At 46.1% G+C, this 27,706-nt stretch overlaps 1 protein-coding gene across 1 annotated transcript; it reads left to right on the top strand.

Moving 5' to 3' along the window:
- Positions 1-9,151: 9,151 nt before the first annotated feature.
- Positions 9,152-10,204, top strand: FGFBP3 (fibroblast growth factor binding protein 3; the record flags this gene model as incomplete). Its single annotated transcript, XM_072130087.1, has 1 exon — positions 9,152-10,204. A coding segment is annotated over one exon (732 nt), but the record flags the coding sequence as incomplete, so codon positions are not given.
- Between the last annotated feature and the right edge of the window lie 17,502 nt (positions 10,205-27,706).

Genomic DNA, 27,706 nt, shown 5'->3' with positions numbered 1-27,706 from the left:
GGAAGTTGACATCTGGCAGTCTACAATCGCTCTGCGCTGCTGGTAAACTCTGGATAACATGGTCAGTGTTGAATTCCACCTCGTGGGCACGTCGCACAACAGTCGGTGAGCGGGCAGTTGGAGGCGGCGCTGCGCTGCCCTGAGAGTGGCAGCATCTGGGCTGGACTTCCTGAAATGCGCACAGATGCGGCGCACCTTCGTGAGCAAATCAGACAGATTGGGGTATGTCTTGAGGAAACGCTGCACTATCAGATTTAACACATGGGCCAGGCATGGCACATGTGTCAGTCTGCCGAGTTGCAGAGCCGCCACCAGGTTACGGCCGTTGTCACACACAACCATTCCCGGCTTGAGGTTCAGCGGTGCCAGCCACAGATCAGTCTGCGCCGTGATGCCCTGTAATAGCTCTTGGGCGGTGTGCCTTTTGTCGCCTAGGCTCAGCAGTTTGAGCACCGCCTGCTGTCGCTTAGCGACGGCACTGCTGCTGTGCCTAGAGCTACCGACTGATGGCGCCGTGCCCACGGATGGTAGTTCGGAGGAGGAGGTGGAGGAGGGGTGGGAGGAGGAGGAGGCATAGTAGGCCTGAAACACCTGGACCGAGGTAGGCCCCGCAATCCTCGGCGTCGGCAGTATATGAGCAGCCCCAGGGTCAGACTCGGTCCCAGCCTCCACCAAGTTAACCCAATGTGCCGTCAGCGATATATAGTGGCCCTGCCCGGCAGCACTCGTCCACGTGTCCGTGGTCAGGTGGACCTTGTCAGAAACGGCGTTGGTCAGGGCACGGATGATGTTGTCTGACACGTGCTGGTGCAGGGCTGGGACGGCACATCGGGAAAAGTAGTGGCGGCTGGGGACCGAATACCGAGGGGCGGCCGCCGCCATGAGGTTGCGAAAGGCCTCGGTCTCTACTAGCCTATAGGGCAGCATCTCCAGGCTAAGCAATCTGGAGATGTGCACATTAAGGGCTTGGGCGTGCGGGTGGGTTGCACTATATTTGCGTTTCCGCTCCAGCGTCTGGGGTATGGAGAGCTGAACGCTGGTGGATGCTGTTGAGGATCGTGGAGGCGACGATGGGGTTTTTGTGCCAGGGTCCTGGGCAGGGGGCTGACTAGCAGCTGACACAGGGGAAGGAGCAGTGGTGTGCACGGCCGGAGGTGAACGGGCTTGTTGCCACTGAGTGGGGTGCTTAGCATTCATATGCCTGCGCATACTGGTGGTAGTTAAGCTAGTAGTGGTGGAACCCCTGCTGAGCCTGGTTTGGCAAATGTTGCACACCACAGTCCGTCGGTCATCCGGTGTTTCCTTAAAGAACCTCCACACTTCTGAAGATCTAGCCCTCGCCGCAAGAGCCCTCACCACGGGAGCTTCACTAGTTGACAGTGGCGCTGATGCACCAGCTCTGGCCCTGCCTCTCCGTCTGGCCCCACCACTGCCTCTTCCAACCTGTTCAGGTCGAGGACTCTCCTCCGTCTCAGAAGCACTGTGTTCACCCGGCCTCTCAACCCAGCTTGGGTCTGTCACCTCATCATCCTCCGATCCCTCAGTCTGCTCCCCCCTCGGACTTCCTGCCCTGACAACAACTTCCCCACTGTCTGACAACCGTGTCTCCTCATCGTCGGACACCTCTTTACACACTTCCACTACGTCAAGAAGGTCATCATCACCCACAGACTGTGACTGGTGGAAAACCTGGGCATCGGAAAATTGCTCAGCAGCAACCGGACAAGTGGTTTGTGACTGTGGGAAGGGTCCAGAAAACAGTTCCTCAGAGTATGCCGGTTCAAATGGCAAATTTTCCTGGGAGGGGGCAGACTGGGGGGGAGGAGGCTGAGGTGCAGGAGCTGGAGGAGTGGGGATTTCGGTGACATGGGTGGACTGCGTGGAAGACTGACTGGTGGTGGACAAATTGCTCGAAGCATTGTCAGCAATCCACGACATCACCTGTTCGCACTGTTCTGGCCTCAACAGTGCTCTACCACGAGTCCCAGTAACTTCAGACATGAACCTAGGGAGTGTAGCTCTGCGGCGTTCCCCTGCTCCCTCATCAGCAGGTGGTGTCTCACCCCGCCCAGGACCACGGCCTCTGACCCCTGCAGTAGTTGGACGCCCACGTCCCCGCCCTCGTCCTCTACCCCTAGCCCTCGGGTTAAACATTTTTAAAATGAGAGTTATAACTTTTTTTTTTTTTTTACTTCTTTTTGTTTTTTTTGTGTTTTTTTGTGTTTTTTTTTTTTTTTTGTGTTTTTTGTTTTTTTTTGAGTTTTTAAAACCAAACAATCCTATCCTATTGCTATGGCTATTTTCTAGCCAAGTATCAAAGGAAGCACACTACTATGCCAGATGAGATGACACTGAGTTAGTGCCTAATAGAAATCCAACCCCTACTGAATTTTCCCACTTCGGCCTTTGCTATGGATATGTGCGCCACTAAGCGCAGAACACAGCGGTCGCAAGTCTCACTACAAATTGCTCAGAATTGGCAAGTACATGCACTGCAGAAACTACAGCCACCAGCAGATCAACCAGAAATCAAATATATAGAACGCTACTGTAGGCTTCAAGAAGCTGTTTGTATTCTCCTATGGCTATTTTCTAGCCAAGTATCAAAGGAAGCACACTACTATGCCAGATGAGATGACACTGAGTTATTGCCTAATAGAAATCCAACCCCTACTGAATTTTCCCACTTCGGCCTTTGCTATGGATATGTGCGCCACTAAGCGCAGAACACAGCGGTCGCAAGTCTCACTACAAATTGCTCAGAATTGGCAAGTACATGCACTGCAGAAACTACAGCCACCAGCAGATCAACCAGAAATCAAATATATAGAACGCTACTGTAGGCTTCAAGAAGCTGTTTGTATTCTCCTATGGCTATTTTCTAGCCAAGTATCAAAGGAAGCACACTACTATGCCAGATGAGATGACACTGAGTTATTGCCTAATAGAAATCCAACCCCTACTGAATTTTCCCACTTCGGCCTTTGCTATGGATATGTGCGCCACTAAGCGCAGAACACAGCGGTCGCAAGTCTCACTACAAATTGCTCAGAATTGGCAAGTACATGCACTGCAGAAACTACAGCCACCAGCAGATCAACCAGAAATCAAATATATAGAACGCTACTGTAGGCTTCAAGAAGCTGTTTGTATTCTCCTATGGCTATTTTCTAGCCAAGTATCAAAGGAAGCACACTACTATGCCAGATGAGATGACACTGAGTTATTGCCTAATAGAAATCCAACCCCTACTGAATTTTCCCACTTCGGCCTTTGCTATGGATATGTGCGCCACTAAGCGCAGAACACAGCGGTCGCAAGTCTCACTACAAATTGCTCAGAATTGGCAAGTACATGCACTGCAGAAACTACAGCCACCAGCAGATCAACCAGAAATCAAATATATAGAACGCTACTGTAGGCTTCAAGAAGCTGTTTGTATTCTCCTATGGCTATTTTCTAGCCAAGTATCAAAGGAAGCACACTACTATGCCAGATGAGATGACACTGAGTTATTGCCTAATAGAAATCCAACCCCTACTGAATTTTCCCACTTCGGTCTTTGCTATGGATATGTGTGCCACTAAGAGCTAAACACAACGGTAGCAAGTCCCCCTGCTAATTCCTCACAAAATGGTAATAGATGCAAATTAAAATAAAAAAAGTAGAACGTTATTGTAGCCCTAAGAAGGGCTGTTGGGTTCTTTGAGAATCACTCCTGCCTAACAGTAAGCTAATAGAACACCCTAACGCTTTCCCTGACCAGCAGCAGCTCTCTCCCTAGTGGCATCCAGACACAGAATGATCCGAGCAGCGCGGCCAGCGGCTAGTCTATCCCAGGGTCACCTGATCTGGCCAGCCAACCACTGCTATCGACGTGTAAGGGTACCACGTCATGCTGGGTGGAGTGCAGAGTCTCCTGGCTTGTGATTGGCTCTGTTTCTGGCCGCCAAAAAGCAAAACGGCGGGAGCTGCCATTTTCTCGAGCGGGCGAAGTATTCGTCCGAGTAACGAGCAGTTTCGAGTACCCTAATGCTCGACCGAGCATCAAGCTCGGACGAGCATGTTCGCTCATCTCTAATAATAATCTTTATTTATATAGCGCCATCAAATTCCGTAGCGCTTTACAATTGCATCAATTTAAATAAAGTAAAATTAATTTTAACTTCCTCCCTAACCATTACCTTTGGCTCAAGCAGACTCCTTCCCCCGAGCCCTTTCAAATAAGTATATCTTTCCCCCAATGTGTAATAGATATTCTCTATATTACAATCCCTTATATTTAGCAGTTGTGTTGCCAGGAAATATTTCCTAAAATCCGGGAGGCCTAAGCCTCCTTCTTCCATCAGTGCATACAATTTCTTTAAACTTATCCGTGCCCTTTTTCCTCCCCATACTAATTCTCTTATTATAACATCTAATAATTAAAAAAAACCTTTGGGTATTATCACTGGACAATTTTGTAAAAGAAAAAGAATTTGTGGCAAAAATATCATTTTACATAATACTACTCTTGAAGCTACAGTCTAATGTAATTTCTTCCAAATATCAACTTTTAATCTCAACTTACGTAATAGAGGTATGACATTCAAAGCTATATAATCCTGCAGATCTTTACAAATACAGACACCCAAATATTTCATCACTGACCCCCTTTGAGGCAGGCGAAGAGCCTGAACCTCCTCCGACAATGGATCCAACGGGAGGAAAGAGGATTTAATCCAGTTAATTTTTATGCCGGACATCCTACCATGATGTTGTATCATATCAATTATTGCTTGGATCATATTCCCTGAGTCGTCTAGATAAAACAACATGTCATCTGCATAAAGTTGCAATCTATCTTCTCTAGCCCCCCTAATAAAGCCTTTGTCCGGTGTTCGCTTACATGTTATTCGTATAATAAAACACAAGATGGTAGCAAAGATCAAGAAGAGAGTGAATTAACATCAATAATCTTCATTTGAAGCAGAATTTAAATATTGTAACTAATCGATGAAACTTATTCAATTATCTATTAAAGACTAAAAATATATTTTTTACTATCTTGGAAAAGTGCACTTCTGGTTTCTAGGATGACATCTGAGAGGTCCCAGTGTCTCAAATGATTTTTTTTAGACATTCTTCAGGTGCACCAAGAGGCATGACCATTTTCCTTTTGTGAAAAAAGAAAAGAAACCCCAGGACTGGTCCTCACACTGTGTAATGTCTCCTTACTCTAGAACAGTGATGGCGAACCTTTTGGAGACAGAGTGCCCAAACTACAACCAAAACCCACTTATATGTTGCAAAGTGCCAACATGACAGTTTAAGCAGTAAGTTATTGATCCCTGCTGTATCACAGGTTTTAATCGTATTTGTGTCCTGAGTTTACCAAAACAATAGAAAGATGATGGAGAAATTTGGATTGCAGCTTCTCTCCAGGGTCCCCTGAAGCGGAAGAATCAGGAGACCCAGCGCAGGAGCACAAATGACAATCCATCTCTACCCACACCGTCTCGCTACTCCTTTAGTCCTGGCAGCCACATATGACTGGGCATGGCACGTCCTCGTCTGTCTTGGACCGCAGGAGAAAGCCTTGATTCGTATCTGGCAAACCATGTGTTGGTGTAAAGGCCTGGGTGCCCACAGAAAGGGCTCTGAGTGCCACCTCTGGCACACGTGCCATAAGTTCACCACCACTGCTCTAGAACACATGATATATAATGTCCCTTCTTCCTGTGACGCCCCCACACAATATGCAATGTGCCCCAACAGTAAAAAGCCCCCATTGCTGTGTGCCATTGGCGCACCATCACCGGAGGCACACCATGGTGCTGCTATGGGATCCCCGAACCAGGTGATCAGCCTCTAGTTAATCCATATAACAGACTTCCGTTCTCAACCTGCTCTTCCCCTTTCACTAATTAAAGGGAACCTGTCACCACATTTTTAAAATACAGACCTAATAACTAACTGACACCCTTGGGAGGGAACACCATCTTAGGCATACCCCATCTCGATCTAGGGACACAAGTAGTTTTCAAGCTCCTTTAAACACTGTGGATAGAGTTTGGCAGTGGTAGGATGCATACATTGTGACGGGGGCAGGTTCTTGGCAACAAAAAGAAATTACATCTGATAAAGAAATAGACGGTGAGACAATTTAAAATGAAATATTGGCTTCTTTAAGGGGCGGACCCTGTGAAGCAAGTTCATGATTTTTCATACCTTGTTTGATGCCACTTAGCTAGGAGGTTCACGGCTCGTGGTCTAGAGGTGTGGCTTGTATGATTTAGTGTTTTAGAGATATGCAAGAAATATGTTTATGGGCTAGGGATGGTTAATTTATGCCACCTAGGGATTTAGGTTCCCAAGGACTCAGACACCAAGATGTTATTTGACTGGTATGGTTACTGTTTTTATGCTGATATGATTTTATATTTTCCCGATTGTATTTTTGTGACCATCACCATTCCAATAAATAACTTGTGTCTTGATATTATTTTAGCTAGAAGGTTAGGCAGTTTTTTCTTTTCCCTTTTCTTTGCCCTTTATCCTGACTTAGCCATTAGTTAGTCTTGGGATGTCATGAAGACGAGACCCAGAAAAGGAATCAGAATCAGAGCTGAGCCTGATAAGATCTCAGTGTATAAAGGTTACATTGCACATTATTGAAATGAATAATATGTAATGCATTATCTATCTATCTATCTATGCATAATATGTGCAGTTACTATATAGTAATTTATGGTACTCCTGATTTAATAGCTGGGGTGGCTATTCCACCCTTTGGCATGGGTTACCTTTGTTTCTATGTATGCCCTTGCTGTGACTTGCCAATATATAATAATACCCTAATGTGGCCCCCTCTTATAATGTCCCCCTTGTGTCCACCATTTTAATGCCCCCCCCTCCTTTAAAGTCCCCTTTGCTACCTCTTTTAATGTTTCCTTCTGCCCACACCCCCTACCCTGTTTTCAATGTCTCCCATTTCGGCCCCATACTTTTTATGTCTCCATTTTTATGGAAAATTTTTAAGAGTTAGAAAACAATACCTCATACTTACCTTTCCTGATTTCCCTGCTGCTGCTGTGTGTGGCTCTAAAACCAGCATTCATGGTAAATTCAACGCTATCTGTGAAGGATGCAGAAGGAAGGACCAAACATCCCAGTACCAGGAACAGCAGCACAGATGCCACTGCATGGGACTCCAGGGTGCTTCAGAGCCAAACTGGTGCAGCAATAAGCTAATTTGCATAATTCATTTTTTCTTTAAAAAAAGACCACTAAATAATCCGCCTCTCATGTTGCTAGTGGGACAAACAATCCTCACCCTAATTATGCACTGCTTTAGCCTTGTCCCGCCCAGCATAAGACAAGAATATGTTATCACTGTGTTGTCCATGACAGGCAGAAATAATCAATTGCTACACCATCCCCAAGCTGCTGTGTATGAGTCATCCAGCTCAGGCTGTTTAGTCCTGTCTGGGCAGTTCAGTAAGCTCCTGTGTATGTGGAAATATTATGTTTACGCATGGCAGCCAGGGCACCCAGCTTTCCAAAGGTATTAAATTTTATAATAGTTTTTTTAGCAGAACCACTCAGTTCAGGCATTAAACAAGATATGTGCCCGCATCAGTGTTGCTACAGCATTCTCAAGGTATGTTTGGTTCATAATGCATAAAAGCAAATGGTAAATTTCCTTTAATGCCACCTCTCCAGACTCAGGGGCACTAAATCAGAATACTACCCATGTACTTTTCCAGTTACGTTTGTATTAAGATATTTTACACAGTTGACAGATCAGGTCCTGACCAGTTATTCCTTCATGATAAATCTTTACTGTCTGCTTGTTTTCTTTAAGAATTGGTTGAAAAAGTATAAATAATTCCTATTCCTAAATAAGTCCTATTTTCCATGCAAAATTAAAAAGCAAAATGTGTCCCGAATAATGAAATCTTGCTGTAGGGAATCTTAAATGGCCTGAAGTTGTAGAATGTTAAGCAGAACCCCCGTCGTGTGATGATATTATACTATATTGTATCTCTAGCTCCTACCATGCAGCCACATTATAATCACTGTATAGCGCTTACAATACAGGACAATGGTGAATCATTACTCACTGCTATAAATAAAATACTGCATAGTTGTCCTCTGCGTTCCCTGTGATTACTGTTTTGCTCTATTTTTACAGGTTTTTTTTAATATAGGTTGTACTATATTGTAAAAGGCACACAAAGGCATACGCACATTTACAGTAAAGTTTACACAGCAAAATAACCAATAGTAATTAAATTGCACCAAACTACAAAGTAAACATATCCCACGCTGACTTTGTATTCCGTGCCCTCCTTAGGAGTGCATGCAGAATTACAGGGAGGGGCAGAGTGACAAAGGCCCCTCCTGTCCCATTGAAAACTCACACTTTATGCCCCCTACTATACAGTCTTCCACTGGTGCTCTCCAACTTGTCCGGTAAGACTCCTAGTATTGCTTCCTATAGAATAGTCATATTATTTAATATGATGCTTTTCGCATTGTAATGTGTAGTAGTGTTCCAATGTTACTATAGCATGTAGATGATTTGACCATATATAGATAATTACTTTATAATATTATAGATGCTAAGGAATGCTAATCTTATCATGATCAAATGTAGACATTGCATCCTACTATGGGTCATTGAAATAAGTTTTTTTATTATCTTGTCACCTGAACATTTTGTTCAGATTTTAGATGGTTTTGTATATCTTATGGCAGAAAATGTTCCTTTTTGTATTCCCTCCAGCTTTGTGGCTCCTTTACATGCTCTGCATGCTCAATAAAGGTGTCATTTGCAAGTGAATTGTGTCAGTCATTTGCATGTACTTGGTAAAACATTTGTAAACGTTTGAAGACTTTTTAGACTTTGCTTAAAGTTCTTGCATTCAGCTTGTACAGGTTTTATAGTTCAGACTGCAGCTCTTAGGATATTTCCATGTCTGTTTATTGTGAGTCCATGTTTCACAGCTAGTGCCCAGTAATTGCCGATGTTTTGAGTCACCCACGTTTTATTTTTCTGCCCCTGCCTTTCAGGAATTTTGGAATGCCGAATAGTTTCTCCTCCAGAGCCTGTCCAGATTACTAATGCTTGGACGCCCTTGAATTACAAAGCATCCAGCAACATTGACCTAATGAGATGAGGCTCTCCAGTGTTATTTCATTCATCTTTTTCTTGCACTGCCTCACTGCTTTACAACTAGTCCATGGCAAAAATGACAAAACATCCAACAAAAGGGGAGAGACTCAACCTTTCTTGAGGGCAGGGAAATTTGCAACCAAACATAAGCATGAATGCTCTTGGGAAATTGTTGGCGATGTCACTGTTAGCTTGACGGTAGCCTGTAACGTGCCAGGAAGCAGCAGCTACAATTGTACGTATGAAGGAGAACCACAGAAATGCCCCCTCTATGCCACAAAACCCAAACAGTACTGGAAGCAGATCCTTGGCAAATTTAAGAAAATGAAAAATGTGTGTGAGGACAAGACATTGAAGTCACGCTTGTGTAAAAAAAACGAAGCCATAGAGTCCCAACTTCTGAAATTAGGTGAGGATTTTGTGGCCGACAAGGTCAAAGCCAAGAGTCGTAATAAAGAGTCTGGAAAGGAGGCAGAAGAAATCGCAAGAAGTCGAGAAGGGAAAGAGAATTTGGGTGCGGAGAGAAAATCTGGAACCAAAAAGAGGAAGACTGATGCTAAATCCAACCAGAAGCCACATCCTTCACCTTCTGGGATTGAATTTACCACAATCCGGGAAGTAAATGATGATATAAGAGAGCTAAATGAGAATCTGGCAGAAACCTACTGTGCTGAAAAGTGGCATTCAGTCTGTTCTTTCTTTGTTAATTTCTGGAATGGCTAAATCTAAGCTCTCCATGTGGTAGAAATTGTAGCTATTTCATACAATGCTCTAATGCAGGAATTCCTGGCTAATTCCTTGGGACTGCGTGACACCTAACACGACTGACAAATCCCTCAATACTAAAAAAAATTCAAGTGTAGACTTGTCTGTATTATTAAGAATATTATGTGTAGGGTATTTTAAACTGGGACTTGGAGTAACCAATAATGGAACACATTGTAACTTTTAATTATTGTCTTCTGAAAACTAGAATGTCCATATAAATAAATGGTTTGATGGATTCTTTAGTCTGTTCATACAATAATAAAACAATTTTTGGTATATAGTGTTTGTTTATTCACCTTTCTCCCTTATATGGAAATCTGTATAAACTGCATAAAAAATGGGTGTTCTTTTTGCAAATATATCGAATTACTCATATTTTCTTAATTATGAGTTATATGTAAATTAAGTCCTAAGCTATAATTCTTCAGAATAGCATTAGGAACATCAATTAAACTATTCAACCAACATACTATAAAATTTATAAGGGTTAATTGACAATTGGGTGTTACCATTCTGCTTGTCAAAAGGGAGAGCTCCTGCACAGTCTGACAACACTGATAGGACTATTTCAGACTGTAACACCAAGTTTTAACACATTGACCCTCATTTATCAAAAACAGGTCAGTCTGTACTATGTGCAGTTTGCCAGGGGGCACACGTTCTTCATTAATCTGGCGCCCCCTGCACTGCCCGGGAAGTGTTCTCCTTTTTTTTATTTAGTGCACTTTGTTCATGCTGCAGAATTGTGGCGCAATAACCCATTTTTTTCTGTCTGGTCAGACAGTGCAGTTGCTACACAAAACTGGCGCAGACACTTTATAAATACATGTGCAAGCAGTTTGTACGCTCTTTTCAGTGAAGTCAGACAGAATGGTGCCTGCTGAACCTTATAAAATATCATTAATAGAGCATAGAAATAAGAAATAGAAATCACAAAATTTGGACTGGTAATATGGGAAATGCATGAAGAAAAATGAACGCATTGCAAGGTTTGATAGGTAGAGCACAATAAATAACAATGTATATACTTAATATCGGAATCACAATATATTTATAGCCAGTGCCTGATAATCCCTCATTAAACTGCAATTTTATTTGATTCTAAAAGAGGTGATATGGGAATATAAATAAATAGGGGGGGGGGGGTGCAATAACAATAAACCTTTTATACTCCAGCGTCTATAGGCTCCTGCCCTTTACTACCGGCCTCTTTTTTTTTTTTACGAAACTGGCAGTGTCGTCCTGACAACAGCCATACACCTGCTACAGCAGGAGTTTCAGGCAGTAGCAGGCGTGTGGCTGTGATTGGGACAGCACAAGTGGGTGGAGCCAGGGGTGAACGAGAACCCGGGGAGGGCTGAGTATAAGAGCTTTTTTTTTTTTTGCAGCTGTATACAATATTTTTGTTTATTCTCGGAGCAACCTTTTAAATTGCCTATACGTACAGGGGCAGATTTCCCAATAACAACATCCTGCACAACTATGTATGGACCAGAGGAACAGTGGTGGGATGCAAGTTGGCAGAACTGGGGAACCATCGAAGAGCAAAATGAAAACCTACATCCTCCCTGTCTACCCCTTGGTGTGAAGCAGAACTACCCGGCAGCACACTTTCTCTTGGTCTAGTTTCTTCCCCAAAGGGCAGATTTTGCTCTTAGGGGCCTCAATAACACTGAATCTGCCCCTGTGTATGTATCTGTTGGAAACATTTTTGACTAATGTTAATTTTGTGTACAAATACTGTTTATTTATAGACCTAGAGAGGACATCATGCTGATGTGAAAACTCATTGCTGTCTTGCTCTTTCAATGAGATCCCCCAAATGTGATTGTCCCTTTATATTAAGACAGCACCACTCTGAACACCCAGATCCTATACAAGAGGAATAGTACAAAGTAGACGCCTAATAAAAATGTTGTCTCTAAATTTTGATTTCATGAAGAATGATATAATAGTGGGAGTTAAAATGTCCTTAAAGGGGTTGTCCCATTTCAGCAAATTACTGTAATTGCTTGTATTAAAAAAAAGTTGAACAACTTTCCAATATATTTTCTGCATCAATTCCTCATGATTTTCTAGATCTCTGCTTGCTGTCATTCTATAGAAAGCTTCTGCATCTACTTCCAGTGGACAGAAATCTGACCATGGTCACACAGGTGCACGGCTCGTTATATCACAGAGAGTAATCAGAGCTGTGCGATATAACGAGCCGCGCACCTGTGTGACCATGGTCAGATTTCTGTCCACTGAAAGAAGACACAGACGCTTTCTATAGAATGACAGCAAGCAGAGATCTAGAAAACCATGATGAATTGATACAGAAAGTATATTAGAAAGTTGTATAACTTTTTAGAATGCAAACAATAACTGAAATGGGACAAGCCCTTTAACATTTAGCTTATATTGTAAGCTTGAAGTGACAGAGGAATTAGCTACTTGTGCTACTGGCACAGGCACTAATTCTCTGTAGCTAAGCTCTTATATTATGGTCGGAGTTGGCTTTTTCTGAATGTGATTTGTGCCCGGTGTAAACAAGATCCTTCTCAGAATGCAGATCACAAGTGCAAGTTCTGGCCAGACATTGAGGCTGCGAGGAAAACTGGTGGCCAACTCTACAGTCTGTACAACCTGAATGCAACTCTAAGCAGCAACTAATGATTTATACTGTATTTATACAAAAATGTCTAATTCTTTGGGGTACAGAGATATAAAATAGATCTTTATGTGCTGGATATGTTTCTGGTTTTGTACAACCATTTCATTTTCTGCATGGATAAGTCTATCAGAACGAACTTATGGAATCAGAATATAGAGCAGACAGATAGGGAGGGATTTAAAAGGTGACATCCTTAATATGATACAAATGCATGGTTTTATGTACTTTGGGTTTTATGTCTCAATCGGTGCATCTCTCCCAGTCTATAAAAGTTAGGCCCCTTTCACACCTGCGTTTTTCACGCGTGTTTTCTGCGCATGCTTTTGACGCGCAGAACTTGCATTGCACTCTGACCCATTTTAACCAATGGGTCTTTTCAGACTTGCATTTTTTTTCACGCACACACGCGCATTTTTTTTAACGTGCGTTTAAATCTCGACATGCTCTACTTTTGCAAGTCACGCGCGTGAAAAACGCACCATACAAGTCTATGGAGATGCATCAAAAACGCATCGCACTCTGAGACACTTGCAAGTGCAATGCAAGTGCAATGCGTTTTTCACGCATGAAAAGATAGAGCTCAGTCCTGAGTCCATTTCACGCGCATTTTCTGCGCATGAAAAACGCATTGAAATTGCATTGAAAAAGCGTGTGAAAAACTGAGACGCTGAACAAACTCTGACTGAAAACTGATTGCAGTCTGATGCTAAATGTGCGTTTTTCACTGACCAAACCCTGATCGCACCCTGATCAAACTCTGACGTGAAATGCCTTACTCTTCTCTGGCAAAAAGTGACTTGTCTCACCTCATTTGCATATGACTAGGGAATCAGTTTTTTTTATTATAGGTAAACTAATGAGTTTAAACACAAAAGAGGGAATTCTAGAAATGCTATTTCATACCCTACCTGAGGGGGCTAGTAGTTTAATGACGGTGTCCCTTTAAGTTTTATGTTGTGTACTTGAATCGTATGCACAACATAATCGCTTATCTATTTGTATCTAATCCTTATGACCTCCATAACTCCTATAGGAGCAAGGGAATATCAGCAGTGGCAGTGGAGGTGTTAACGTAAGAGCAACTCTTGAGATGAGATGTCATCTAACATGAGATAATGTAATCTTTCTCCATATCTCTGTATAACCATCTCCTAATAGAATCCACACGGTTACTTTAGCAATGATTTCTGTAGTACAGGATTTCTAAGAAATACTAATACGCCTGAGAAGACATAATCTAATAGGAGGCAATCATCTTGTTACTTGATCAATCTTTAAAAAGGGTGAAGGGACTCACAGCCAGCTCAGACATGACCGCAAGCAATGAGACAGACACATATAGTATAATGTACAAGTAGATGAAAGACACCAGAACTGATATTTCAGAATGATAGGAAGCCTCGGGCAGAAACAGAACATTTTACAAGATGGAAACCGATTATCACATGGCCCCAGGACACAACAAGGAAAACATTGAATTTATGCCATCACATAATGAGCTTCTGCCTAATGACTATGACCTTCTGCCGTCACGCAGTGACCAATAAATTATACACCAAAACAAGCCACAATACCTTGTCCTTTTTCCCCCAAGGGTTTCATGCAAAAATGTACAATTTTTACTTTAGAACATCACAATACCATAGTTACCATTAACCTACTTGTCACTACTAATCCTACATTAATGGTGCGGATACTTTCACGTCACCATTCCTTTTTTTTGGTCTGGTCTAGATGTCATCGAGTATTTGTAGCTATTGTGAGGTGTAATGGCTACAATATTCTGAACTGTGCTAAAAAAATATCACAATCATAAAACCAGCGCTAAATTATTAGTAGGGAACAGAGCCACCTAGGGAAGAAAGAAGATCTCTGTAAGGCTGGATTCACACAGCCGTTGCCCGCCGTGCCATAACACGGCAGCGCGCGGGGAGAGGAGGAGGAGGTGAGCGCTGCCAGACGGATAATGAAAAACGAGGCCTGCTAAACAGAAGCAATATATACCTACATGCAAACAATAATTTAATCACAAGCAAAGTGAAAAGTGGTAGTGCAACACGCAGTGAAAATAATTATTGTAAAAATAGAGAAAATAATTATTATTATAGGGTAATTTCAATACTTCAGTGAGGAGACCGTGAACCATAGATTGCTGAATACCACGCAAACCTATAAGTCAGCAAAAAAGAGTGCGCCAAAAAACATAACATAAAAGGAGAAAAGACAAGAACATGCACCAAATAGATGATAATAAATATGTACCAAAAATGGCTAAGTTGTCATTATCTATGGCGTACCATGTCAAACCAAAATGGTGACATTGCACCCTCTAGTACCCAACACGTATATGCATTACCAACAGGTTCAAATAAATAGGTATAAACAGGGCCGATTCTAGCCTTTTTGCTGAGACGAAACTTGAAAATGCTCCCATACAACCCCCTGAATTTTTCCCCCATACAACCCCAATGTAATGTGTCCCACAGCCTCCCAGTAATTTCCCCCACAGCTACCCCCGTAATGACCCTGTGTAATTTCCCCCATATAGCCCCCCAGTAAGGAATGTGCCCGCACACAGACCCCCAGTAAGGAATGTCCCCCACACAGCCCCCTCAGTAATGTGTCCACACAGCCCCCCAGTAAGTAATGTGCTCCACAGATCGTGATGAGAGAGGGGAGGATGATCTAGCGATCCCCCTACTCTATATACTGCCTCAGCCCCTCAAAAACAAAACCTTATACTCACCATTTGTGCTCCCACGCAGCTCTCTCATCTTCCCCAGCAAGCAGCCACTCTGTGAAGGGACACATGTCGGCACGTGGTGACGTCATCACGCTGACCTGTGTCGTGCAGAGCAGTGCGCACAGGAGCGATGTGCTGCACTGCTCTGCCTATAAATTATATTGGCGCCTTAAAGGCGGCGATGTAATTTATTTTACAGGTGGCACGGACCTGCCAGCCATTGGCAAGTCCATGCTACCAGCATCAAAATGCCGCTCTTAAATGGGGTCCGCCATGTGCCGCCTGAGGCGGGGACATCAACTCGCCTCATGGCAAAAGCGGCCCTGGGTATAAATATTATAAACACATGTTGTCCAAATTAGGTTATACATTGTACATGGCCACAACTATACTGCAGGCAGTTCCTGAGATAACGTATACCTTACAATCACGTGTACTGTACACACCACACAATAATTGCGCACATCGAAAAAAGTGCACGTATGCTAAAATGAGTGTACCAAATAGCCCCCCTACTCATCTAGTATGCCTCAAGCCAGAATGAATAGTGTAACTTATACAAATTAGACCACCATATATAACAAAAGATCCCATTTACATAAAAACCAAGTTGCGAGTGCAGATACTGTCCTACAAAAAGGACACAAATTACAATTTCTCGTTCAGGCCAAGAGGTGTGACAGTCTGAAGTTTAACAATCCACTTTGTTTCGATTTGTTCTAATTTCCTGAACGTGTTGCCACTAGAGATGAGCGAACATACTCGTCCGAGCTTGATGCTCGTTCGAGCATTAGCGTACTCGAAACTGCTCGTTGCTCGGACGAATACTTTGCCCGCTCGAGAAAATGGCATCTCCCACCGTTTTGCTTTTTGGCGGCCAGAAACAGAGTCAATCACAAGCCAGGAGACTCTGCACTCCACCCAGCATGACGTGGTGCCCTTACACGTCGATAGCAGTGGTTGGCTGGCCAGATCAGGTGACCCTGGAATAGACTAGCCCCTGCCCGCGCTGCTCGGATCATTCTGTGTCTGGATGCCGCTAGGGAGAGAGCTGCTGCTGGTCAGGGAAAGCGTTAGGCAGGAGTGATAATACAAGAACCCAACAGCCCTTCTTAGGGCTACAATAACGTTATACATTTTTTTTTATTATTTGCTTGTGGCTGGGCTTGCTGGCACTAGTAGTGCAGCTAGTACCATATTGTGAGGAATTTGCTGGGAGACCTGCGACCGTTGTGTTTAGCTCTTAGTGACACGCATATCCACCTCAAACACCGAAGTGGGACAATTTATTAGGGGTTTGATTAGAATTAGGCAGAGTCTGCTGATTTTTTTTTTTTTTTTACCTTTATTTCATTTTATAGCTCAAACTCATCTTGCAAAGCAGTGTGCTTTCAGTGTAGGCTACAAAATAGCCATAGGAGAACCCCAACGGCTTACTTAGGCCTACAATAGCGTTATATTTTCCTTTTTTTTGTTTGCTTGTGGCTGGGCTTGCTGGCATTAGTAGTGCAGCTAGTACCATATTGTGAGGAATTTGCTGGGAGACCTGAGACCGTTGTGTTTAGCTCTTAGTGACACGCATATCCACCTCAAACACCGAAGTGGGACAATTTATTAGGGGTTTGAGTAGAATTAGGCAGAGTCTGCTGATTTATTTTTTTTTTACGTTTATTTATCTTATAACTCAAAGTCATCTGGCACAGCACAAAATCCAGTTGTGTGCTGTCAGTGTAGGTTAGAAACTAGCCATAGCAATAGGATAGCATCGTTTTGTTAAAAAAAAAAACACAAAAAACACAACAAAAAAAAAATTTGAAGCTTACACTTTAATTTTGAAAATGTTTAACACGAGGGCTAGGGGTAGAGGACGAGGGCGTGGACGTGGGCGTCCAACTACTGCAGGGGTCAGAGGCCATGGTCCTGGGCGGGGTGAGACACCACCTGCTGATGAGGGAGCAGGGGAACGCCGCAGAGCTACACTCCCTAGGTTCATCATGTCTCAAGTTACTGGGACTCGTGGTAGAGCACTGCTGAGGCCAGAACAGTGCAAAGAGGTGATGTCGTGGATTGCGGACAATACTTCTAGCCATTTGTCCACCAGTCAGTCTTCCACGCAGTCCACCCATGTCACCGAAATCAGCACTCCTCCAGCTCCTCCACCTCAGCCTCCTTCCCCCCAGTCTGCCCCCTCCCAGCAAAATTTGGCATTTGAACCGGCATACTCTGAGGAACTGTTTTCTGGACCCTTCCCACAGTCACAAACCACTTGTCCGGTTGCTGCTGAGCAATTTTCCGATGCCCAGGTTTTCCACCAGTCGCAGTCTGTGGGTGATGATGACATTATTGACGTAGTGGAAGAAGTGTGTAAAGAGGTGTCGGACGATGAGGAGACACGGTTGTCAGACAGTGGTGAAGTTGTTGTCAGGGCAGGAAGTCCGAGGGGGGAGCAGACTGAGGGATCGGAGGATGATGAGGTGACAGACCCAAGCTGGGTTGATAGGCCGGGTGAACACAGTGCTTCTGAGACGGAGGCGAGTCCTATAGCAGAACAGGTTGGAAGAGGCAGTGGTGGGGCCAGACGGAGAGGCAGGGCCAGAGCTGGTGCATCAGCGCCAAATGTTGCCCGTAGTCAAGCTCCCGTGGCGAGGGCTAGATTTTCAGAAGTCTGGAGGTTCTTTAAAGAAACACCGGATGACCGACGGACTGTGGTGTGCAACCTTTGCCAAACCAGGATCAGCAGGGGTTCCACCACTACTAGCTTAACTACCACCAGTATGCGCAGGCATATGAATGCTAAACACCCCACTCAATGGCACCAAGCCCGTTCACCTCCGGCCGGGCACACCACTGCTCCTTCCCCTGTGTCATCTGCTAGTCAGCCCCCTGCCCAGGACCACGGCCCAAACACCTCCCATGCGAAAACCCCATCTTCGCCTCCACGATCCTCAACAGCATCCACCAGCGTTCAGCTCTCCATACCCCAGATGCTGGAGCGCAAAAGGAAGTATAGCGCAACCCACCCACACGCCCGAGCCCTCAACGTCCACATCTCCAAGTTGCTTAGCCTGGAGATGCTGCCCTATAGGCTGGTAGAGACCGAGGCCTTACGAAACCTCATGGCGGCGGCCGCCCCTCGGTATTCGGTCCCCAGCCGCCACTACTTTTCCCGATGTGCCGTCCCAGCCCTGCACAAGCACGTGTCAGAGAACATCATCCGTGCCCTGACCAACGCCGTTTCTGACAAGGTCCACCTGACCACGGACACGTGGACGAGTGCTGCCGGGCAGGGCCACTATATTTCGCTGACGGCACATTGGGTTAACTTGGTGGAGGGTGGGACCGAGTCTGACCCTAGGGCTGGTCATATACTGCCGACGCCGAGGTTTGCGGGGCCTACTTCGGTCCAGGTCTCAAAGGCCTACTATGCCTCCTCCTCCTCCCACCCCTCCTCCACCTCCTCCTCCTCCGAATTACCATCCGTGGGTATGGCGCCATCAGTCGGTAGCTCTAGGCACAGCAGCAGTGCCGTCGCTAAGCGACAGCAGGCGGTGCTCAAACTGCTGAGCCTAGGCGATAAAAGGCACACCGCCCAAGAGCTATTACAGGGCATCACGGCGCAGACTGATCTGTGCCTGGCACCGCTGAACCTGAAGCCAGGCATAGTTGTGTGTGACAACGGCCGTAACCTGGTGGCGGCTCTGCAACTCGGCAGACTGACACATGTGCCATGCCTGGCCCATGTGTTAAATCTGATAGTTCAGCGTTTCCTCAAGACATACCCCAATCTGTCTGATTTGCTCACGAAGGTGCGCCGCATCTGTGCGCATTTCAGGAAGTCCAGCACAGATGCTGCCACTCTCAGGGCAGCGCAGCGCCGCCTCCAACTGCCCGCTCACCGACTGTTGTGCGACGTGCCCACGAGGTGGAATTCAACATTAACCATGTTATCCAGAGTTTACCAGCAGCGCAGAGCGATTGTAGACTGCCAGATGTCAACTTCCACCAGAACTGGTAGTCAGGTCAGTCAGCTTCCTCAAGTCTACAATGAGGAGTGGACGTGGATGTCTGATATCTGTCAGGTGCTGAGTAACTTTGAGGAGTCAACACGGATGGTCAGTGGCGATGCCGCCATCATCAGCCTCACCATCCCGCTGCTTGGCCTGTTGAAAAACTCTCTGGTCAGCATGAAGTCGGAAGCTTTGCGCTCGTCACAAGAGACGGGGGAAGAAGATTCCCTTGTTGATAGCCAAAGCACCCTTAGGTCTGTTTCTCAGCGCATATCGGAGGAGGTGGAGGAGGATGAGGAGGAAGAGGAGGAGAATGTTGGCGAGACAGAAGAGGGGACCATTGTTCAGTCCTTCACTGTTCAGCGTTTATGGGCAGAAGAAGAGGAGTTGGAGGAGGAGGAAATGGGCAGTCAGGCCAGTGAGGGGAGTGAATTCTTGCGCGTTGGGACTCTGGCACATATGGCAGATTTCATGCTAGGCTGCCTATCCCGTGACCCTCGCGTTCAAAGAATTTATTCCAGCACCGATTACTGGGTATTCACTCTCCTGGACCCACGGTACAAGCAAAATTTCTCTGGATTTTCATTCTCCACCAGGTGAAAGAAGCTCAACCTGAATAATGTATGCACTCCTCCTCCTCATTGTCCTCCTTCTCCTCCTCTTTGTACACTAAAGCAGAGGAAACTGGCTATTTTTTGCCAGGGCCAACTGGCTCTAGCTATAGTACTCTATGTATTTAATTTTTCTGGAGGGCCACCTACCCAGTCCTCTGTTTTAAGCAATTTTTGGGAGTGCCACATACAGGCACTCAATCTATGTAATTTTTCTGGAGGACCACCTACCTGCTCCACTGGTTTGAAAACTTTTTTGGACTGCCACATACAGGCACTATCCAAATTAAATTGTCTCCATAGCAGCCTCCACATGTCGTCTTTTTAGCTGGCTCCACACGTTGTCTCCATTGCTACCTCCACACGTCATCGACCTTAGCTGCCTCCAAAAGTCGTCCATATAGCTGCCTCCTTATCAAACGAACTGTGTCAGGCAGAATTTTGGGTTGTTTTCATGGCTTCCACATCAAACTTGTTAACTTTGTCGCCACGCTGCTGTGTAATCCACAAAATAAACGAGCTGTGTCAGGCAGAATTTTCAGGTGTTTCACCAGATACATAGTGGAACTCGGCCCATCTGTCGCCGCCATGCTGGATGCCCCATACTGTCGCTCTTAATCATGGAACCATTTCCGTAAAAACAATTAAAAATAGAACCACTATGCTATTTCATTATTCCTAGGTGAAATATTCAAACGACCCGGCCTGCTTTGAAAATTATAATTTTTTCAAAGTAAACGCTTCTGGCCCCCAGGCCCATTTTGGTTGGGGAGGAGCCGAGAGACAGGGGCTTGGACAGGCGAAAGCTCGCCTGGCAGCGGACCGCCAGCTCCATCCCAAGATTAGGCAGCCTCAGATGCATTCATGCATGCTGTCCCTGCTGTTTCCTGTCCATTTTGCCTCCACGATCCTCCACAGCGTCCACCAATGTCTCATTTCAACTCTCTATACCCCAGACGCTGGAGCACGAGAGGATATGCAGCACATCATCCCCTTATCAAACGAGCTGTGTCAGGCAGAATTTTCAGGTGTTTCACCAGATACATAGTGGAACTCGGCCCATCTGTCGCCGCCATGCTGGAGACCTGAAGTTGCAATCATAGCAGCGCAATATGAATGCCCCATACTGTCGCTCTTAATCATGGAAGTCGTCTCCATGGCTGCCTCCACATGTCGTCCCCTTATCAAAAGAGCTGTGTCAGGCTCATTTTTCGGGTGTTTCACCAGATACGTTATGGAACTTGGTCACTATGTCGCCACCATGCTGTGTTATCGACTAAATATACCGTCAACCTTTTGTTCACAGAGGAAATAATTTCAGCACTTCTTGCTCACCTCCTTTGGTTCCTCTCTGCCACCCATTGGTTTGAAGCCTGAGTCCATTTTGGGTATGTCGCCATGCCACTCTCTAGCCTGCCGCTGCCGCCGCTACCTCTGCATAGTCCCCTATAGTGTCAGGGTCAATTATTGGATGTTTTAGATGCTATCTAGCCTCATTCGGTCACTCTGTCATGGCCATGCTGTTGCCCATAATTTTGGCATAATGGTGCTTTTAAGCAGCCTCAGAGGCATCCATGCATGCTGCCCCTGCTGTTTCCTGTCCATTTCCGTGGTGTTTCCATCCTTTTCTGAGGTTCCCAGGTGTTTGGCCAAGCTTCCCTGTGCAGAGCCTTGATCCCCTTGAAAAATGCTCGAGTCTCCCATTGACTTCAATGGGGCTCGTTATTCGAGACGAGCACTCGAGCATGGGGAAAAGTTTGTCTCGAATAACGGGTACCCGAGCATTTTAGTGCTCGCTCATCTCTAGTTGCCACCTCGTGATCCCAGAAGTATTTTTATCAATACCACAAACACGAACATCTTGTGTTTTGCGCAAACCGCTGTGTTTTGCGCTTAGTGACGCACATATCCATTGCAAAGACCGAAGTGGGAAAATTTATTAGGGGTTGGATTTCAATTAGGCACAGTCTGCCATTTCCTTTTTTATTTTACGTTTATTTTGTTTAATAACTCAGCGTCATCTCATCTGGCATAGTAGTGTGCTTTCATACTTGGCTAGAAAATAGCCATAGGAGAATCCAAACGGCTTACTTACGCCTACAGTAGCGTTATATATATTTGATTTCTGGTTGATCTGCTGGTGGCTGTACTTGCTGCAGTGCATCTACTAGCAAATTGTGAGCAATTTGTAGTGAGACTTGCGACCGCTGTGTTTTGCGCTTAGTGACGCACATATCCATTGCAAAGACCGAAGTGGGAAAATTTATTAGGGGTTGGATTTCAATTAGGCACAGTCTGCCATTTCCTTTTTTATTTTACGTTTAATTTGTTTAATAACTCAGCGTCATCTCATCTGGCATAGTAGTGTGCTTTCATACTTGGCTAGAAAATAGCCATAGGAGAATCCAAACGGCTTACTTACGCCTACAGTAGCGTTATATATATTTGATTTCTGGTTGATCTGCTGGTGGCTGTACTTGCTGCAGTGCATCTACTAGCAAATTGTGAGCAATTTGTAGTGAGACTTGCGACCGCTGTGTTTTGCGCTTAGTGACGCACATATCCATTGCAAAGACCGAAGTGGGAAAATTTATTAGGGGTTGGATTTCAATTAGGCACAGTCTGCCATTTCCTTTTTTATTTTACGTTTATTTTGTTTAATAACTCAGCGTCATCTCATCTGGCATAGTAGTGTGCTTTCATACTTGGCTAGAAAATAGCCATAGCAATAGGATAGCATCGTTTGGTTTTAAAAACTAAAAAACACAAAAAAACACAAAAAAAAGTTAAAAAAAAATTAAAGTTATAACTCTCATTTTAAAAATGTTTAACCCGAGGGCTAGGGGTAGAGGACGAGGGCGGGGACGTGGGCGTCCAACTACTGCAGGGGTCAGAGGCCGTGGTCCTGGCCGGGGTGAGACACCACCTGCTTATGAGGGAGCAGGGGAACGCCGCAGAGCTACACTCCCTAGGTTCATGTCTGAAGTTACTGGGACTCGTGGTAGAGCACTGTTGAGGCCAGAACAGTGCGAACAGGTGATGTCATGGATTGCCGACAATGCTTCGAGCAATTTGTCCACCAGTCAGTCTTCCACGCAGTCCACCCATGTCACCGAAATCGGCACTCCTCCAGCTCCTGCACCTCAGCCTCCTCCCCCCCAGTCTGCCCCCTCCCAGGAAAATTTGCCATTTGAACCGGCATACTCTGAGGAACTGTTTTCTGGACCCTTCCCACACTCACAAACCACTTGTCCGGTTGCTGCTGAGCAATTTTCCGATGCCCAGGTTTTCCACCAGTCGCAGTCTGTGGGTGATGAAGCAGGGCCAGAGCTGGTGCATCAGCGCCAAATGTGTCAACTAGTGAAGCTCCCGTGGCGAGGGCTAGATTTTCCGAAGTCTGGAGGTTCTTTAAGGAAACACCGGATGACCGACGGACTGTGGTGTGCAACATTTGCCAAACCAGGATCAGCAGGGGTTCCACCACTACTAGCTTAACTACCACCAGTATGCGCAGGCATATGAATGCTAAACACCCCACTCAGTGGCAACAAGCCCGTTCACCTCCGGCCGTGCACACCACTGCTCCTTCCCCTGTGTCAGCTGATAGTCAGCCCCCTGCCCAGGACCCTGCCACAAAAACCCCATCGTCACCTCCACGATCCTCCACAGCATCCACCAGCGTTCAGCTCTCCATAACCCAGACGCTGGAGCGGAAACGCAAATATAGTGCAACCCACCCGCACGCCCAAGCCCTTAATGTCCACATCTCCAGATTGCTTAGCCTGGAGATGCTGCCCTATAGGCTAGTACAGACCGAGGCCTTTCGCAACCTCATGGCGGCGGCCGCCCCTCGGTATTCGGTCCCCAGCCGCCACTACTTTTCCCGATGTGCCGTCCCAGCCCTGAACCACTGCCGACGCCGAGGATTGCGGGGCCTACCTCGGTCCAGGTGTTTCAGGCCTACTATGCCTCCTCCTCCTCCCACCCCTCCTCCACCTCCTCCTCCGAACTACCATCCGTGGGCATGGCGCCATCAGTCGGTAGCTCTAGGCACAGCAGCAGTGCCGTCGCTAAGCGACAGCAGGCGGTGCTCAAACTGCTGAGCCTAGGCGATAAAAGGCACACCGCCCAAGAACTATTACAGGGCATCACGGCGCAGACTGATCTGTGGCTGGCACCGCTGAACCTGAAGCCAGGCATGGTTGTGTGTGACAACGGCCGTAACCTGGTGGCGGCTCTGCAACTCGGCAGACTGACACATGTGCCATGCCTGGCCCATGTGTTAAATCTGATAGTTCAGCGTTTCCTCAAGACATACCCCAATCTGTCTGATTTGCTCACGAAGGTGCGCCGCATCTGTGCGCATTTCAGGAAGTCCAGCACAGATGCTGCCACTCTCAGGGCAGCGCAGCGCCGCCTCCAACTGCCCGCTCACCGACTGTTGTGCGACGTGCCCACGAGGTGGAATTCAACACTGACCATGTTATCCAGAGTTTACCAGCAGCGCCGAGCGATTGTAGACTGCCAGATGTCAACTTCCACCAGAACTGGTAGTCAGGTCAGTCAGCTTCCTCAAGTCTACAATGAGGAGTGGACGTGGATGTCTGATATCTGTCAGGTGCTGAGTAACTTTGAGGAGTCAACACAGATGGTCAGTGGCGATGCCGCCATCATCAGCCTCACCATCCCGCTGCTTGGCCTGTTGAAAAACTCTCTGATCAGCATGAAGTCGGAAGCTTTGCGCTCGTCACAAGAGACGGGGGAAGAAGATTCCCTTGTTGATAGCCAAAGCACCCTTAGGTCTGTTTCTCAGCGCATATCGGAGGAGGTGGAGGTGGAGGAGGATGAGGAGGAAGAGGAGGAGAATGTTGGCGAGACACAAGAGGGGACCATTGTTGAGTCCTTCACTGTTCAGCGTGTATGGGCAGAAGAAGAGGAGTTGGAGGAGGAGGAAATGGACAGTTAGGCCAGTGAGGGGAGTGAATTCTTACGCGTTGGTACTCTGGCGCATATGGCAGATTTCATGCTAGGCTGCCTATCCCGTGACCCTCGCGTTCAAAGAATTTATTCCAGCACCGATTACTGGGTGTTCACTCTTCTGGACCCACGGTACAAGCAAAATCTTTCCACTCTCATCCCTGGAGAGGAAAGGAGTGTGAGAATGCATGAATACCAGCAGGCCCTGGTTCACAAGCTGAAACAGTATTTCCCTTCTGACAGCGCTAGCGGCAGAGTGCGTAGTTCTGCGGGACAAGTAGCGAGGGAGAGTAGGCGAGCAGGCAGCTTGTCCAGCACTGGCAAGGGTACGCTTTACAAGGCTTTTGCCAGCTTTATGTCACCCCAGCAAGACACTGTCACCTGTCCCCAGTCTCGGCAGAGTAGGGCTGATCTTTACAGAAAGATGGTGAGGGAGTACGTAGCTGACCATACCATCGTCCTAAATGATCACACAGCTCCCTACAACTACTGGGTTTCAAAGCTGGACATGTGGCACGAACTGGCGCTGTACGCCTTGGAGGTTCTTGCCTGCCCTGCCGCTAGCGTCTTGTCCGAGCGGGTTTTCAGTGCAGCTGGTGGCATCATCACCGATAAGCGTACACGCCTGTCGACTGACAGCGCTGACAGGCTGACGCTTATTAAGATGAATAAAGCCTGGAGTTCTCATAATTTCCAATCTCCACCAGGTGAAGGAAGCTCAACCTGAATAATTTATCCACTCCTCCTCCTCCTCATTTTCCTCCTTCTCCTCCTCTTTGTACAGTAAAGCAGAGGAAACTGGCTATTTTTTGACAGGGCCCACTGGCTCTAGCTATAGTACTTTATGCATTTAATTTTTCTGGAGGGCCACCTACCCGGTCCTCTGTTTTAAACCATTTTTGGGAGTGCCACATACAGGCACTCAATCTATTCAATTTTTCTGGAGGGCCACCTACCTGCTCCTCTGGTTTGAAAACTTTTTTGGACTGCCACATACAGGCACTCAATCTATTCCATTTTACTGGAGGGCCACCTACCTGCTCCTCTGGTTTGAAAAGTTTTTTGGACTGCCACATACAGGCACTCAATCTATTCAATTTTTCTGGAGGGCCACCTACCCGCTCCTCTGGTTTGAAAACTTTTTTGGACTGCCGTCTGCCACATACAGGCACTCAATCTATTCCATTTTACTGGAGGGCCACCTACCTGCTCCTCTGGTTTGAAAACTTTTTTGGACTGCCACATACAGGCACTATCCAAATTAAATTGTCTCCATAGCAGCCTCCACACGTTGTCTCCATTGCTACCTCCAAAAGTCGTCCATATAGCTGCCTCCATACATTGTCCCCTTATCAAACGAGGTGTGTCAGGCAGAAATTTGGGTTGTTTTCATGGATTCCACATCAAAGTTGTTAACTTTGTCGCCACCCTGCTGTGTTATCCACAAAATATACTGGCAAACTTTTATCATTTACCAATATTATTTCAGCGCTTCTTGCGCATCTGTTTACATTCCCCTCACCCGCCATATCCTAAACTTATAAGAACGCTACTACACTTAACTTGGTGCAGGCTGGGACCGAGTCTGACCCTGGGGCTGGTCATATACTGCCGACGCAGAGAATTGCGGGGCCTACCTCGGTCCAGGTCTCAAAGGTCTAGTATACCTCCTCCTCCTCCCACCCCTCCTCCACCTCCTCCTTCTCCGAATTACCATCCGTGGCCATGGCGCCATCGGTCGGTAGCTCTAGGCACAGCAGCAGTGCCGTCGCTAAGCGACAGCAGGCGGTGCTCAAACTGCTGAGCCTAGGCGATAAAAGGCACACCGCCCAAGAGCTATTACAGGGCATTCCACATCAAACTTGTTAACTTTGTCGCCACCCTGCTGTGTAATCCACAAAATATACTTGCAAACTTTTATCATTTACCGATATTATTTCAGCGCTTCTTGCGCATCTGTTTACATTCCCCTCACCCGCCATATCCTAAACTTATAAGAACGCTACTACACTTGATCTTATACAAAAGGTTCTTAGAAGTGCTGTTTGGGGAGTAGCCTAGAGACAGGGGCTTGGATTGGCGAAAGCTCACCTGGCAGCGGAGCGCCAGCTCCATGCGCATCATGCGCTTCTTGCGCATCTGTTTACATTCCCCTCATCCGCCATATCCCAAACTTATAAGAACGCTACTACACTTGATCTTATACAAAAGGTTCTTAGAAGTGCTGTTTGGGGAGTAGCCTAGAGACAGGGGCTTGGATTGGCGAAAGCTCGCCTGGCAGCGGAGCGCCAGCTCCATGCCAAGATCCAACTAACATAGTTTTAACTGCAGCACCTTTAATCTACTACTAGTTCACTGCCTCCATACATGGTCCCCTTATCAAACGAGCTGTGTCAGGCAGAATTTTGGGTTGTTTTCATGGCTTCCATGTTAACTTTGTCGCCACCCTGCTGTGTAATCCACAAAATATACTGGCAAACTTTTATCATGTACCGATATTATTTGAGCGCTTCTTGCTCACCTCCTTTGGTTCCTCTCTGCCACCCATTGGTTTGAAGCCTGAGTCCATTTAGAGTATGTCGCCATGCCACTCTCTAGCCTGCCGCTGCTGCCGCTGCCTCTGCATGCCGTCCCCTATAGTGTCAGGGTCAATTATTGCATGTTTTAGATGCTATCTAGCTTCATTCTGTCACTCTGTCATGGCCATGCTGTTGCCCATAATTTTGGCATAATGGTGCGATTAAGCAGCCTCAGAGGCATCCATGCATGCTGCCCCTGCTGTTT

This window comes from Engystomops pustulosus, chromosome 11, assembly GCF_040894005.1.
Source record: "Engystomops pustulosus chromosome 11, aEngPut4.maternal, whole genome shotgun sequence".
In the NCBI taxonomy this organism is placed as follows: domain Eukaryota; kingdom Metazoa; phylum Chordata; class Amphibia; order Anura; family Leptodactylidae; genus Engystomops; species Engystomops pustulosus.
Note: the sequence above shows the minus strand (reverse complement) of the source record. Positions and strands in the feature narration are given on the sequence as shown.